At 42.9% G+C, this 15,333-nt stretch overlaps 1 protein-coding gene across 14 annotated transcripts in view; it reads right to left on the bottom strand.

Annotated features, from left to right (window-relative positions):
• The window catches only part of si:ch211-285f17.1 (sickle tail protein), a 351,576-nt gene that overhangs the window by 80,447 nt on the left and 255,796 nt on the right, over nt 1–15,333 (bottom strand). For all 14 annotated transcript variants that reach the window (XR_009821210.1, XM_062021660.1, XM_062021659.1 and 11 more), the window contains one exon: nt 7,221–7,416. Coding sequence is in view for 13 of the 14 variants with exons in the window: in XM_062021660.1 (XP_061877644.1) it covers nt 7,221–7,416 (196 nt within the window). In the remaining variant the exon portion in view is untranslated. The remainder of the gene's footprint in view (nt 1–7,220; nt 7,417–15,333) is intronic.

Here is a 15,333-nt window from a genome sequence, read left to right as displayed (position 1 = left end):
TTTGCGTGCCGGCCCAATCACATAATATCTACGGCTTTTCACACACACAAGTGAATGCCATTCATACTTGGTCAACAGCCATACAGGTCACACTGAGGGTAGCCGTATAAACAACTTTAACACTGTTACAAATATGCGCCACACTGTGAACCCACACCCAACAAGAATGACAAACACATTTCGGGGGAACATCCGCACCGTAACACAACATAAACACAACAGAACGAATACCCAGAACCCCTTGCAGGACTAACTCTTCCGGGACGCTACAATATACACCCCCCGCCCCCAACCCCGCCCACCTCAACCTCCTCATGCTCTCTCAGGGAGAGCATGTCCCAAATTCCGAGATGCTGTTTTGAGGCATGTTAAAAAAAATAATGCACTTTGTGACTTCAATAATAAATATGGCAGTGCCATGTTGGCATTTTTTTCCATAACTGGAGTTGATTTATTTTGGAAAACCTTGTTACATTGTTTAATCACAACAAAATTAGGCATAATAATGTGTAAATTCCACGACTGTATATATCAGTATCAGTTGATATCGGAATCGGTAATTAAGAGTTGGACAATATCGGATATCGGACATCTCTACTAAATGTAAAAGACTTCCTTGTGGTCTACATAACATGTAATGGTGGTTCTTTGGTCAAAATGTTGCATAGATGATGTTTTACAGATCATCTTCAAGCCGCTTTCTGACAGTCGCTTCTGGATGCGCCGTTTTGTGGGCAGTCTTATTTACGTGGCACACCTTCGGCAGCGACTTTTCTCCGTCATTTTTGTTGTAGCGTGCAAGGACGGGAGTGGAAGAAGTGTCAAAAGATGGAGCTAACTGTTTTAATGACATTCAGACTTTACTTAAATCCATAACGGAGCAGCATCTCCTCATCCGGAAACAACAAGGCCGGAAATGTGTCCCGTGAAAAATCGTCCGACCGGAACGCTCTAATAACTAATGTTCCTTGGGTGGATAATGTAAACTCACTACACCGGTATGTTTTAGCGCTTTCATGGCGAGTTTACTGACAGATATAAGTAAGAATTTTACACTACTGTCAAGACTGGGTCTTTGGCGTGGTTTGCTCTCCCGTGGTGCAAAAGAATTGGAACGGACGTGGCGTGCAGGTAAAGACATAGTTTAATTATTACTATAAACTCAAACAAAAGGTACAAACAAAAGGCGCTCACAGAGGAGGTAACAAACTTGGCTATGACAAAACAAAAGCGCGCACAAAGGCGGAAGTAGAAAACTAGACTATGAAACAAAAGACATGCACGTGGGCACAAAACTGTGAACAATAAACAAAACTTACTTGGCATGAGATGCAACAAGAACTAACGTGACAAGGAACTGTGGAAATGGCATGAATGGGTGATGTCGCCAGGACGAACAACAGAAACAGAAAAGCCTATATAGTGACATGATAAGTGAAAACAGGTGCGTGACTAACTGTGAACAGGTGCGTGACATGACTGTGAAAACGTGAGACAGGTGTGTGTGAGTCCAAACGTGGAACAGGTGAAACTAATGGTTGCTATGGTGACAAACAAAACCAGGAAGTGAAACCAGGAACTAAGGAAGTGTCCAAAAAACAAAACAGCACATGGCCAAACAAAAACATGAACACAGACATGACAGAACCCCCCCCTTACGGACAGATCCCAGATGTCCAAAAACAAAAAACAGGGTCAAGAGTCATGGGAGGGGGGGAGGGGGACATGGCGGTGGATCGCCAGACCAGGTGTCCCCGAATCCACCGGGGCAGAGTCAGGTGGCGACGGCGGGTAGACCGCCGCTGAACCTGACGAGGTGGGCGACCTGGGAATGGCCACATTCGTGGCAGACGAGGAGGTCGGCGCACCTGGCGTGGCGGACGCCCATGGAATGGCCACATCCTTGGCCGACGAGGAGGTGGGCGCGTTGTCGTGGCAGGCGGCGAAGCTTGGCGTGGTGCGTCAGGCGGCGAAGCTTGGCGTGGCGGGTCTTGACGAGGGTCTTGGTCTTGGCGTGGGTCTTGGTCTTGGTCTTGGCGAGGGTCTGGGTCTTGGTCTTGGACTTGGTCTTGGACTTGGCGTGGTTGGTCTTGGTCTTGGACTTGGCGTGGTTGGTCTTGGTCTTGGACTTGGCGTGGTTGGTATTGGCGTGGCGGTGCTTGGACTTGGTCTTGGTCACTTGGCGGGTCTTGGTCTTGGTCACTTGGCGGGTCTTGGTCACTTGGCGGGTCTTGGTCACTTGGCGGGTCTTGGTCACTTGGCGGGTCTTGGTCTTGGTCACTTGGCGGGTCTTGGTCTTGGCTTTGGTCTTGGCGTGGGGAAGCCACGGGCGGCACTTGGCGGCGTGGGGAAGCCACGGGCGGCACTTGGCGGCGTGGGGAAGCCACGGGCGGCACTTGGCGGCGTGGGGAAGCCACGGGCGGCACTTGGCGGCGTGGGGAAGCCACGGGCGGCACTTGGCGGCGTGGGGAAGCCACGGGCGGCACTTGGCGGCGTGGGGAAGCCACGGGCGGCACTTGGCGGCGTGGGGCAGCCACGGGCGGCGCTTGGCGGCGTGGGGCAGCCACGGGCGGCGCTTGGCGGCGTGGGGCAGCCACTGGCGGCGCTTGGCGTCGTGGGGCAGCCACTGGCGGCGCTTGGCGTGGAGCAGGTACTGGCGGCGCTTGGCGTGGAGCAGGTACTGGCGGCGCTTGGCGTGGAGCAGGTACTGGCGGCGCTTGGCGTGGAGCAGGTACTGGCGGCGCTTGGCGTGGAGCAGGTACTGGTGGCGCTTGGCGTGGAGCAGGGCGTGGAGCAGGTGGATCTTGGCATGGTCGAAAAACTGGTGGTGGTGGTCGTGCTGGTGGCTGTGGCTTGGCGTGACGAAAGACTGGTGGTGGGGGTCGTGCTGGTGGCTGTGGCTTGGCAGGTCGAAAGACAGGTGGTGGTGGTCGTGCTGGAGGCTGTGGCTTGGCGTGACGATGCTGAGCCACCCCACCTGAACAATTCCCAGCCCTAGCCCCCCCCTCAAGGAGCGGATCCCAGACGCGCTCCCCGCGGTCTGGAACCGTCTTTTGGGGTGGGCGGAGGGGGTTCAGGAGGAGGGCAGAATCCTCCCCTCTAAATTGTCCAAAATGTCTTCCTTCTTGTACCTGGGATCTTGTGGGTGAAAAAAAAAAGTGTGACTTGGGCGTGGCTTGAGTCCTGGGGGGCGGGGCATGGAATTTGGGTGGCTTGGATTGACAGGATCTGATTTCTAAAAACATGTCCTGGTAATGTCTTATCATGTTTTTAGAGTCTTTGGCTGGAGGCGGATGATCAAAAGAAAAAGAGTTCAGAAAAAAAAAATCCTGGTCTGTGATGTCATTTTGGAGCTGTGGAGCTGGCAGCAACCTGCTTCCGCCCGGAGTGGGAGGAGCCTGCGGCAGCGCCGCATGCTGTCCGCTCGCCTTCCCTGATGTCTTTGGTCTGGTGCGGCGCTTCCAGGACTGCGGTGACGCAGCGCCATCCTCGGACCAACTGGAGCTCAATGGCACCAGATTTCCATCTGGCCCCCACATCAGGTCTCTGCGCTTACCGGAGGAATAACGTAGCGTCTCTTCCTCCATCGCGCGGAGGACCTCCCACGTTGCCTCGTCAAAATTGTCCAAATTTTTTGCGGGAGAGCTCTTATGCTGGCGACATCTGTCAAGACTTGGTCTTTGGCGTGGTTTGCTCTCCCGTGGTGCAAAAGAATTGGAACGGACGTGGCGTGCAGGTAAAGACATAGTTTAATTATTACTATAAACTCAAACAAAAGGTACAAACAAAAGGCGCTCACAGAGGAGGTAACAAACTTGGCTATGACAAAACAAAAGCGCGCACAAAGGCGGAAGTAGAAAACTAGACTATGAAACAAAAGACATGCACGTGGGCACAAAACTGTGAACAATAAACAAAACTTACTTGGCATGAGATGCAACAAGAACTAACGTGACAAGGAACTGTGGAAATGGCATGAATGGGTGATGTCGCCAGGACGAACAACAGAAACAGAAAAGCCTATATAGTGACATGATAAGTGAAAACAGGTGCGTGACTAACTGTGAACAGGTGCGTGACATGACTGTGAAAACGTGAGACAGGTGTGTGTGAGTCCAAACGTGGAACAGGTGAAACTAATGGTTGCTATGGTGACAAACAAAACCAGGAAGTGAAACCAGGAACTAAGGAAGTGTCCAAAAAACAAAACAGCACATGGCCAAACAAAAACATGAACACAGACATGACAACTACTTTATATTAGAAATGGCAACAGCGGAGGATGAATGTCCCATAACAAGAAGATAAAGAAAAAGAAGAAGCTTATCGACTACAAAGGCGGACCGCACAATTTTTCAGGATTTATGCAGATCCCAAATACAGATCAGCAGGTACCAGAAGGTAAGAGAAGTTGCTTTTGCATAATATTGCGAAACAAAATGCCAGGTAATATGTCTTACCTTATACACACACCATAATAATACTCCTATGTTGAAGCACAGTACAATCCATCCAAGCGGTGCGGCTTCATAGCTTACCAAAGTCGTACTAAAACCTTTTGATAGATTTTTGAGCGTTGTGTGTAATGTTATATATCTTCAATGGAACATATAAAATGTAAGCGTTGTTTACTTGAGTCATTTTGCCATCATATTGCAGTCTACACGTCTCTCTTATGCTTGACTGCCATCTACTGGTCACACTTTTCATTTCCCCATGTATCAAATAAAATTGCTTCGAGGTCGGTAAGCACAACCAAAATTATTCCTTACATTAGGCGCACCGGGTTATAAGGCGCCCTTCCTAGTTTTGAGAAAACGAAAGGATTTTAAGTGCGCCTTATGGTCCGTAAAATATGGTAACTGTTATTAGAGCTGTCACGGTCATTTACATCACAGCTCCACTACACCGCGTAGAGCCTCTGTCCTCCTCACTCGCTATAAACGGACATTATGCTGATACGTTGTTTTCGACACAACCTCTATATGTACGAACGCTTCATTCAGTCATTTGCATGCCGCTTGAACCCACCAGTGTCTGCCATTTTGATGACCTCACTTCCTGTACACACCAGTACGGCCATTTCGAAGAGCTTCAAGGCTAGCAGCACTTTTGACGTGTTTATTTTCACAATTGCCGCACAATGCTCCAATTGCTACGACAGCTGTGTCAGCCTGTCGTAGAGATCCCTCTGTGTGTTTAGAAACCCCGTAAATCTGCCCAAACTCTCACAATCTTGCTATATAGTTTCGGGTTGTTCGACAACTAGTTAGCCTTGGCGTTGAGGATTTTATCAGCGAAGGGGGCTTTGTGTTCCGCAGCAGGTCTTTAATTGTGATGAGACCAAAAAAGATGCCACAGCGGACCTTTATTACAGCGAAAGTGAAGGCACTACCGGGACACAAGCCGATGAAGGATCGCTTCACACTGTTAGTTTGGGCTAGCGCTAGCTATGTGAAGCCACTGCTTGATTGTCACTTCAAAAATAGTATTCAACAATGCCACAAATATTCCCAGACACAGGGTAAAAATGTTTTTCTTTTTTTTCTTTTGAAGTGCACCAACGAGTGTGTGTGTGTGTGTGTGTGTGTGTGTGTGTGTGTGTGTGTGTGTGTGTGTGTGTGTGCGTGCACGTGTTGACATTTAAGATTGCTGTAATGTTGTTGCGTTGTTTAGATAAAAAAGAGGTTGTTGAGGCATTACTCCCTTGTTATTAGTTTGATATATATATATATATATATATATATATATATATATATATATATATATATATATATATATATATATATATATATATATATATATATAAATATATATATATGTGTGTGTGTGTGTATAAATATATATGCGTGTGTGTATGTATGTATATATGTGTGTGTATATATGTATATATGCGTGTATATATATATATATGTGTGTATATATACTGTATATATATATATACATATATATGTGTGTATACACGTAAATGTGTGTGTGCATTTATATGTGTGTTTGTGTATGTATGTATATATGTGTATATATATATATACATATGTGTATACACATATATATGTACGTGTGTAAATATGTGTGTGTATATATATATATATATATATATATATATATATATATATATATATATATATATATATATATATATATATATATATATATGTGTGTGTATATATATATATATATATATATATATATATATATATATATATATATATGTGTGTGTATATATATATATATATATATATATATATATGAAGGAAATAAGCGGTAGAAAATGGATGGATATATATATATATATATATATATATATATATATATATATGTATATATATATATATATATATACACACCATATTTTTCGGACTATAAGTCGCTCCGGAGTATAAGTCGCACTGGCCGAAAATGCATAATAAAGAAGGGAAAAAACATATATAAGTCGCACTGGAGTATAAGTCGCATTTTTTGGGGAAATGTATTTGATAAAAGCCAACACCAAGTGTCGACATTTGAAAGGCAATTTAAAATAAATAAAGAATAGTGAACAACAGGCTGAATAAGTGTACGTTATATGAGGCATAAATAACCAACTGAGAACGTGCCTGGTATGTTAACGTAACATATTATGGTAAGAGTCATTCAAATAACTATAACATATAGAACATGCTATACGTTTACCAAACAATCTGTCACTCCTAATCGCTAAATCCCATGAAATCTTATACGTCTAGTCTCTTACGTGAATGAGCTAAATAATATTATTTGATATTTTACGCTAATGTGTTAATAATTTCACACATAAGTCGCTCTTGAGTATAAGTCGCACCCCCGGCCAAACTATGAAAAAAACTGCGACTTATAGTCCGAAAAATACGGTATATACGTTTTTACCTGCATATTGTGATCACAACAAACCATCCTCGTCTCACCCGGCACATTCCGACTTTTGCAAAGCAATTAACTACCTGCTGCCACCTACTGACATGGAGTATTACGTGGTTACACAGCACAGACACTAAGCAACGGCACATTATTTGCAGATTATAATTATTGATTTGAAAAAAAAAAATTTTTGGGACCAATTAGGTGAAGTTGCATAATTTCCCACGGCACACCAGACAATATCTCACGGCACACTTAGTGCCGCAGCACAGTGGTTGAAAAACACTGCGTTAAGGTATTAGCACTGTCACGATTACAAAACGGCTGCCTGTAGCGAGACTCACCGAGCGAGCGGTCCTTGGTCTGGTTGGTGGACCGCACCACGGGCAGGCTGGCGCGTATCCGGGTGCCCCGGGTGAAGCCCAATGGCACTTCAACCTCAGACATGGCCTCCAGCGAGTCCAGCGAAGTCAAGGAGAGGTGGTCGACTTGGTCGCCCACGCCAGGCTGGGGGCTGTGGCTGTGCTTGGGGCTTCTACTCTGAAAAGGAAGGCGGGGCACAGAAGATGAGTCTCTGGACGATGGAGCTGACACAAATGTAGTAGCTAGCGTTAAGGATATGGCCTAAAATCTACACATATCGCAGCCTCCGGTGATAACAATACACATCAGCATTTATTATTTGTCATATAAATAATAATAGAACCATGCTGATGTTTGCGCTAACATACTTTCCAGTTGTATTATTTTATCAAAACTATTATTCATCTATTTCCTAATTTACTGTTTATTCTGGGTACTTTCTGTAGCTGCTGATTACATTGTTGATCACGATTATAAAAACAATACAAAGGACCAACAATGTCGAATTAATATGAAAATTATTTTGTTATATGCTTTTATTGCACATAATATTTTGAGCAAAAATAACAAAACATATGCAAAAACTACTATTGGCTCCGATTTAAAGTTCTAAATTCCTGTTAACAATAACAACAAAAAACCCTGAAAAACAATTTTTTGACAGTAAAAAATATCGATCAACTATGCTTGGTATTGTACCGTTCCGAAAATATTGGTATCGGGACAACACTAGCGTCGACGTTTGTTTAAAGTCTATTTTTTATTGCTGCTTTATTTATTTATTAGATGCCTTTTCCTGAATATGCACAAGCACTCTTTTAATATTATGTGACGATGCCTTTTATACTGTATTCTTGTGGTTTTCTGAAGTGATCCTGAGCCCATGTGGTGATATCCTTTACACACTGATGTCCCTTTTTGATGCAGTACCGCCTGAAGGATCGAAGATCCGTAATATCGTCGCTTACGTGCAGTGATTTCTCCAGATTCTCTGAACTTTTTGATGATATTACGGACCGTAGATGGTGAAATCTCTAAATTTGCAATAACTGGTTGAGAAATGTTGTTCTTAAACTGTTCGATAATTTGCTCACGCATTTGTTGACAAAGTGGTGACCCTCGCCCCATCCTTGTTTGTGAATGACTGAGAATTTCATGGAAGCTGCTTTTATACCCAATCATGGCGCCCAATTACCCTGTGGGTGTTTGATGAGCATTCCTCAACTTTCTCAGTCTTTTTTGCCACTTGTGCCAGCTTTTTTGAACGAGTTGCAGGCATCAAATTCCAAATGAGCTAATATTTGCAAAAAATAAAAACAATTTCCAGTTCGAACATTAAGTATCTTGTCTTTGCAGTCTATTCAATTGTATATAGGTTGAAAAAGGATTAGCAAATCATTGTATTCTGTTTTTATTTACCATTTACACAACGTGCCAACTTCACTGGTTTTGGGGTTTGTAGATACAAATATGAATCCAAAATGTTTTTTATTCACCCCTGTTTTTTACCCTAACTCCCTGAGGACGATTTCAACCTTTAGCTAGCTACTCTATTGCTATCAAATTAAGCCTTGCCCAAAGGGTTAAATACAGCATGACAAAAATGCATTCAAATCGCTTATGCACGTTTTCAAGTCGATTCAACAGGATTCAGGCACAGTGAGAGCAATCACACAGAATCTCGAAAATTGCCTCTGCAAGTCATTGAAAAGTCACAAAGGGTGAGCATCAGTTGTAATCAGAACAGGCCTCCGAAGCAGGCACGGCTTCAATAAAACAACACTAAGCAGCCCGGTCAGCTTTTGTGTGGGGAGGGTAAGATGATCTGCACTACAGGGACCAGGTGGGGACTGAAAGCCGGAGGAAGGGGGTCACGCAACACTGAGCTCTTTATGCAATGACCTTGAACTGCATAAACATGCCGCATGCTACCATCAGTCACACATAAAACAACAAAGTTGGAATTTGCTATGATGCGAACAGGTGGAACAAAACGACTACAGTAGACAGTGGTGCCTCGGTTTTTGTCATCCGCGCATTCCATTGCAAAATGCTAATTCACGGTATACCTGGGAATCGATATTTAAAATGTGTTAATAAATGTTAGTTCTTCATTTAAAATTTGACACTGAGCTGTGTCTCATTTGCAAGTATTGTACTGTATTATATAGAAGACTTTGCATGCCGGTCTAATTCCGAGACGTTAAAAGGCAGTATTGCGTGGACTACAGTATGTTGCCATAGTCAGAGAGTAGTCTTTGCAATTACCGTATTTCCCGGACCGTAGATTATAAGGCGCACTGCAGATGAATGGTCTATTTTTATGTTTTTTTATATATAAGGCGCACTAAAAGAATTTTTTTTCTAAACGTAAAACACTTCCTTGTGGTCTACATAACATGTAATGGTGGTTCTTTGGTCAAAATGTTGCATAGATGATGTTTTACAGATGATCTGCAAGCCGCTTTCTGACGCCGTTTTGTGGGCGGTCTTATTTACGTGGCTCACCTTCGGCAGCGTCTTCTCCCCGTCATCTTTGTTGTAGCGGTGTAGCGTGCAAGGACGGGAGTGGAAGAAGTGTCAAAAGATGGAGCTAACTGTTTTAATGACATTCACACTTTATTTCAATCAATAACGGAGCAGCATCTCCTCATCCGGAAACAACAACAACTCTCTAATAACTAAAGTTCCTCGGGTGAATAATGTCAACTCACTACACCGGTATGTTTTCATTGTTTCCATTTTGACAGAAAATGGAAACATGGTATGAGAAAAAGAAGAAGCTTAACGACTACGGCGTCGGTACGGACTACAAAGGCGGACGCGCACAATTTTTCAGGATTTATGCAGATCCCAAATACAGATCAGCAGGTACCAGAAGGTAAGAAAACTTGTTTTTGCATTAAATATTGTGAAACAAAATGCCAGATAATATATCTTCCCTTATACACACACCACAATAATACTCCTATGTTGAAGCACAGTACAATCCACCAAGCGGTGCGGCTTCATAGCTTACCAAAGTCCTACTAAAACATTTTGATAGATTTTTGAGCGCCGTGTGTAATGTTATATATATTCAATGGAACATATACAATGTTGATGTTGTTTACTTGAGTCAAATTGCCATCATGGTGCAGTCTACACGTATCTCTTATGTTTGACTGCCATCTACTGGTCACACTTATCATTACACCATGTACCAAATAAAATTGCTTCGAGGTCGGTACGCACAACCAGAATTCTTCCGTACATTAGGCGCACCGGGTTATATATTGTGGGGGAAAAATATTTTAAGTGCGCCTTATAGTCGGGAAAATACGGTATGTTGAATGTAGCAGTCTTGTCTTTTGCTGAGCTCTACGACATTTTTAAACTGTAAGTATTGTACGAGTTACACAACAGCTGTTTTGATTGTAACGTGCATCTTAGTCATTACCAAATTTGGAGGTGTTGCAATCGCCGTGCTAATCGGTAGCGTGTCTGTGGCAAATCCAGTGTAAATTAGCATCGAGGTAGTGCATTTTCTTTTTTTTTTTAAATGGAGGCTTACTGTACTTTAAGGCGCCTTCATCCGTCTTCATCGGCATTGGTAATTGTAAAATAACAGTCCGCTTTAAGTGCTTGTTTCCCGGCCAAGTGTTTGAGTTTTTAACCAGACATGACATCACGTGCAAAAAAGGTATTAAAATATGGCACTATGTGATTTTACATCAATCTGTACTTGGGTTAGTACCTATATAAAAGTACCGATTTTGGTACCTTTCCCTATGTGTTGCACATTGGGATTTCTACAAGTAAAACTAAAATGATTCTCTATAAAAATGTGTTTGTTGTTTGGAAAAGATTTATTACATTTGCATGGTTTCTTATCGGATAAATTTGCTTCAGTTTTCATACATTCGAGTCTTTATTAGACTTATAATGAACAAAAAACGAAGTACCGCTTAGTCTTTAGATGCACACACACACACACACACACACACACAAACACACGCCATGACATGATGCAGGATAGGAGAAAAGCGGACTGACTGTGCGGTGCGACTGGATTTTCATCAGGTACCTCTGAACGTCAAGCTCAGAGTGAAGGGAGGAGAGCATGCCCTGCAGAGACTGATGGGAGGAAAGGGGGGGGGGGGGGGGGGGAAGAAAAGAAAATGGCTAAACCAGGTCGCTGCGAGGGCAAGATGGAGAAAGAAGTAGTCGACAACTCAAGAGGCGTTCACACATTTAGATGGCCTTTCTTGACGTTTTTCTCAAACCAACGATGGTGGAAAGCCTTACCACCCAACCCAGATTGTGCCGCAGTTCTCAGGGTTGAGGGTGGATAAGTGACAGATGACCAGGGTTCGTGTTCGGTTTTAACCACGGTCTCTGGCAGAGCACGGCGGTTTGCCGAACCGCCATCTAAATCAGCAACGTGTGAACGCCACTTAAGTGAAACAAGAACACATGCCTCTGTGCAGTCTAAATCGTAAAAATCTGCTAGCGAGAGGCAGCTAACAATGCAGGCAATGGGGATACAGTATATAAAGCCCTCTAAAAACATAAAACAAAGTTTTGTATACATGCTGTAAGTATATATGTAATGTACTAAAAAAGGCACATTCATAATAACATGTAATATTTACAATATTTTAGTAATTTTAAGCATTACCGGAACTTGTTTTTTGGGTGCACTGATTTCACAGATTGACTGATTTCACACCCAACGTTCCGTATTTCCATTAACTACTAGTAATCATGGCAGACGTCGGGGAAAATGATGACCCAGCACCTTATATTTTTGAGCCTGAATATACAGAGGGTGAGCTACAAGTTTTAAAAGTTGGCTGCTAAGCATATCCAGCTCTGGTGAAACATTATAAGCCATCATGTAGCAGTATTATTAAGTGCTAAATAAAGAATACGAAAATAAGAACGCACAACAGTCACTTACAATGTCCGCTCTCACTGGGATGAGCACTGATGGGATGTTTATATCTTTCAGCACTTGTACTTCCTGTTTATGAGGAATTCATCATAACCCTTACTTCTATACATCCATCCATTTTCTACCGCTTATTCCCTTCGGGGTCGCGGGGGGCGCTGGAGCCTATCTCAGCTACAATCGGGCGGAAGGCGGGGTACACCCTGGACAAGTCGCCATCTCATTGCAGACCCTTACTTCTAAAAAATGTTTAAAAACTACAGCATGGCAGACAGAGTCCAAGGGAGTTTGAAAATATCATGAAGACAAAGAACTACCATCACATATTATGTAGACCACAGGGAAGTTTTTCAAATGTAGAAAAAAAAATCACCCCTTTAAGAGTAAAGTTGAGAGGGTATAATGTAGGGATGCAACAACTAATCGATTAAATTAGATTATTAAAATAGTTGCCGATTAATTTAGTCATCGATTCGTTGGATCTATGCTATGCGCATGCGCAGAGTTTTTTATTTTATTTTTTAGTAATAATTTAAAAAAAATTTTTTTTTAATAAACCTTTATTTATAAACTGCAACATTTACAAACAACTGAGAAACAAGAATCAAAATAAGTATGGTGCCAGTATGCTGTTTTTTTTCAATAAAATACTGGATAGGATAGAAATGTAGTTTGTCAATTTTATCCGACTATTAATCGATTAATCGAAGTAATAATCGACAGATTAATCGATTACCAAATTAATCGTTAGTTGCAGCCCTAGTATAATGATATATTTTACAATTAGGCACTTTAGATACTACAATAAATCACACCAGGCTCTATTTGACAAGCCTGCACCCGCAGGATTACAACAACATGAATAAAAATGTAGCCTTCTACTGTTTATACCCAAAGGCGTGCAGGGAGGTCACATGAAGTTTCACGTGAAGCCACATGCCTACGCAACACTCGACACAAGAATGTGTGCCCAGTCCCTGTCACCTGTGGTAATCTTAGAATGTTTTTGCAAGGCTCGACAACACCGGAGGGGGTCATTATGTCAGTTAAGGATGAACAAACCAACACTAGCGGGGTAGATGAACGTCATCAAAACAATGCATCTATCCCATCATTGGATCTTTCTGTACATGCATCCATCCGTAAAAAAACATTGGAAATGAAAAACCCTTCTTTCTCTCTGTGGAAATACAAAGTTAAGTAAGTTCAACAAGTGCCTGGTCGATGAGGTCTCCTCCGAACGTCAACAGTTTAACACACACACACACGTTATGCACAAGTAATTAGGGGTTGCCCTTCGCTGTCCCAGATAAGCGCTTCTTGCTCGGGGCTACCAATATGGAGAGCATTGGTTGGGAGCTATAAAACCTGCTCCAACCCGCTCGCGCCGACATCGAATTCCACACGGTTGATTTCCTCAACTCCAGGCCAAAGCGTGTGGAATGTGCTTCACATGTGCTGTGACCAGTGTGCGTCTGAGAGGGGAGGATATACAGCTCCATTAAATATGACTAGGGACGCAACGGTAAACGGTATAATGATAAAGCGAGTTAAAATTCCAGACGGTTAGTAATACTTTGATCACCGAAAACCGCGCTAAACTGGATGTAAACAAAAAGCACGCCATTGTCTGGAGCATTGTCAGCATGTCTGTGATGTGGACGTAATTTTTTATATATATTGCAGATATACCCGTGGACAGCCATCTACAAAATGTGCAAATATTAAAAGGACAGTGACGGCTTTTAAGAAGAGAAAGTCCAACTAGAGCAACAGCGTGAGGAAAGTGTGACGTCATGCTCGCTTCAGCCTCTTTCGTCAGAGGTAGAGTCTCTTAACACTAGTACATTTTACAAACCCCGTTTCCATATGAGTTGGGAAATTGTGTTAGATGTAAATATAAACGGAATACAATGATTTGCAAATCCTTTTCAACCCATATTCAGTTGAATGCACTACAAAGACAAGATATTTGATGTTCAAACTCATAAACTTTATTTTTTTTTTGCAAATAATAATTAACTTAGAATTTCATGGCTGCAACACGTGCCAAAGTAGTTGGGAAAGGGCATGTTCACCACTGTGTTACATGGCCTTTCCTTTTAACAACCCTCAGTAAACGTTTGGGAACTGAGGAGACACATTTTTGAAGTTTCTCAGGTGGAATTCTTTCCCATTCTTGCTTGATGTACAGCTTAAGTTGTTCAACAGTCCGGGGGTCTCCCTTGTGCTATTTTAGGCTTCATAATGCGCCACACATTTTCAATGGGAGACAGGTCTGGACTACAGGCAGGCCAGTCTAGTACCCGCACTCTTTTACTATGAAGCCACGTTGATGTAACACGTGGCTTGGCATTGTCTTGCTGAAATAAGCAGGGGCGTCCATGGTAACGTTGCTTGGATGGCAACATATGTTGCTCCAAAACCTGTATGTACCTTTCAGCATTAATGGTGCCTTCACAGATGTGTAAGTTACCCATGTCTTGGGCACTAATACACCCCCATACCATCACACATGCTGGCTTTTACACTTTGCGCCTGTAACAATCTGGATGGTTCTTTTCCTCTTTGGTCCGGAGGACACAACGTCCACAGTTTCCAAAAACAATTTGAAATGTGGACTCGTCAGACCACAGAACACTTTTCCACTTTGTATCAGTCCATCATAGATGAGCTCAGGCCTAGCGAAGCCGACGGCGTTTCTGGGTGTTGTTGATAAACGGTTTCCGCCTCGCATAGGAGAGTTTTAACTTGCACTTACAGATGTAGCGACCAACTGTAGTTACTGACAGTGGGTTTCTGAAGTGTTCTGAGCACAGGTGGTGATATCCTTTACACACTGATGTCGCTTGTTGATGCAGTACAGCCTGAGGGATCGAAGGTCACGGGTTTAGCTGCTTACGTGCAGTGATTTCTCCAGATTCTCTGAACCCTTTGATGATATTACGGACCGTAGATGGTGACATCCCTAAATTCCTTGCAATAGCTGTTTTTTCTTAAACTGTTCAACAATTTGCTCACGCATTTGTTGACAAAGTGGTGACCCTCGCCCCATCCTTGTTTGTGAATGGAATCTACTTTTATACCCAATCATGGCACCCACCTGTTCCCAATTTGCCTGTTCACCTGTGGGATGTTCAACCCGAATGCAGCTGAGATAG

This window comes from Entelurus aequoreus, linkage group LG15 (assembly GCF_033978785.1).
Source record: "Entelurus aequoreus isolate RoL-2023_Sb linkage group LG15, RoL_Eaeq_v1.1, whole genome shotgun sequence".
In the NCBI taxonomy this organism is placed as follows: domain Eukaryota; kingdom Metazoa; phylum Chordata; class Actinopteri; order Syngnathiformes; family Syngnathidae; genus Entelurus; species Entelurus aequoreus.
Note: the sequence above shows the minus strand (reverse complement) of the source record. Positions and strands in the feature narration are given on the sequence as shown.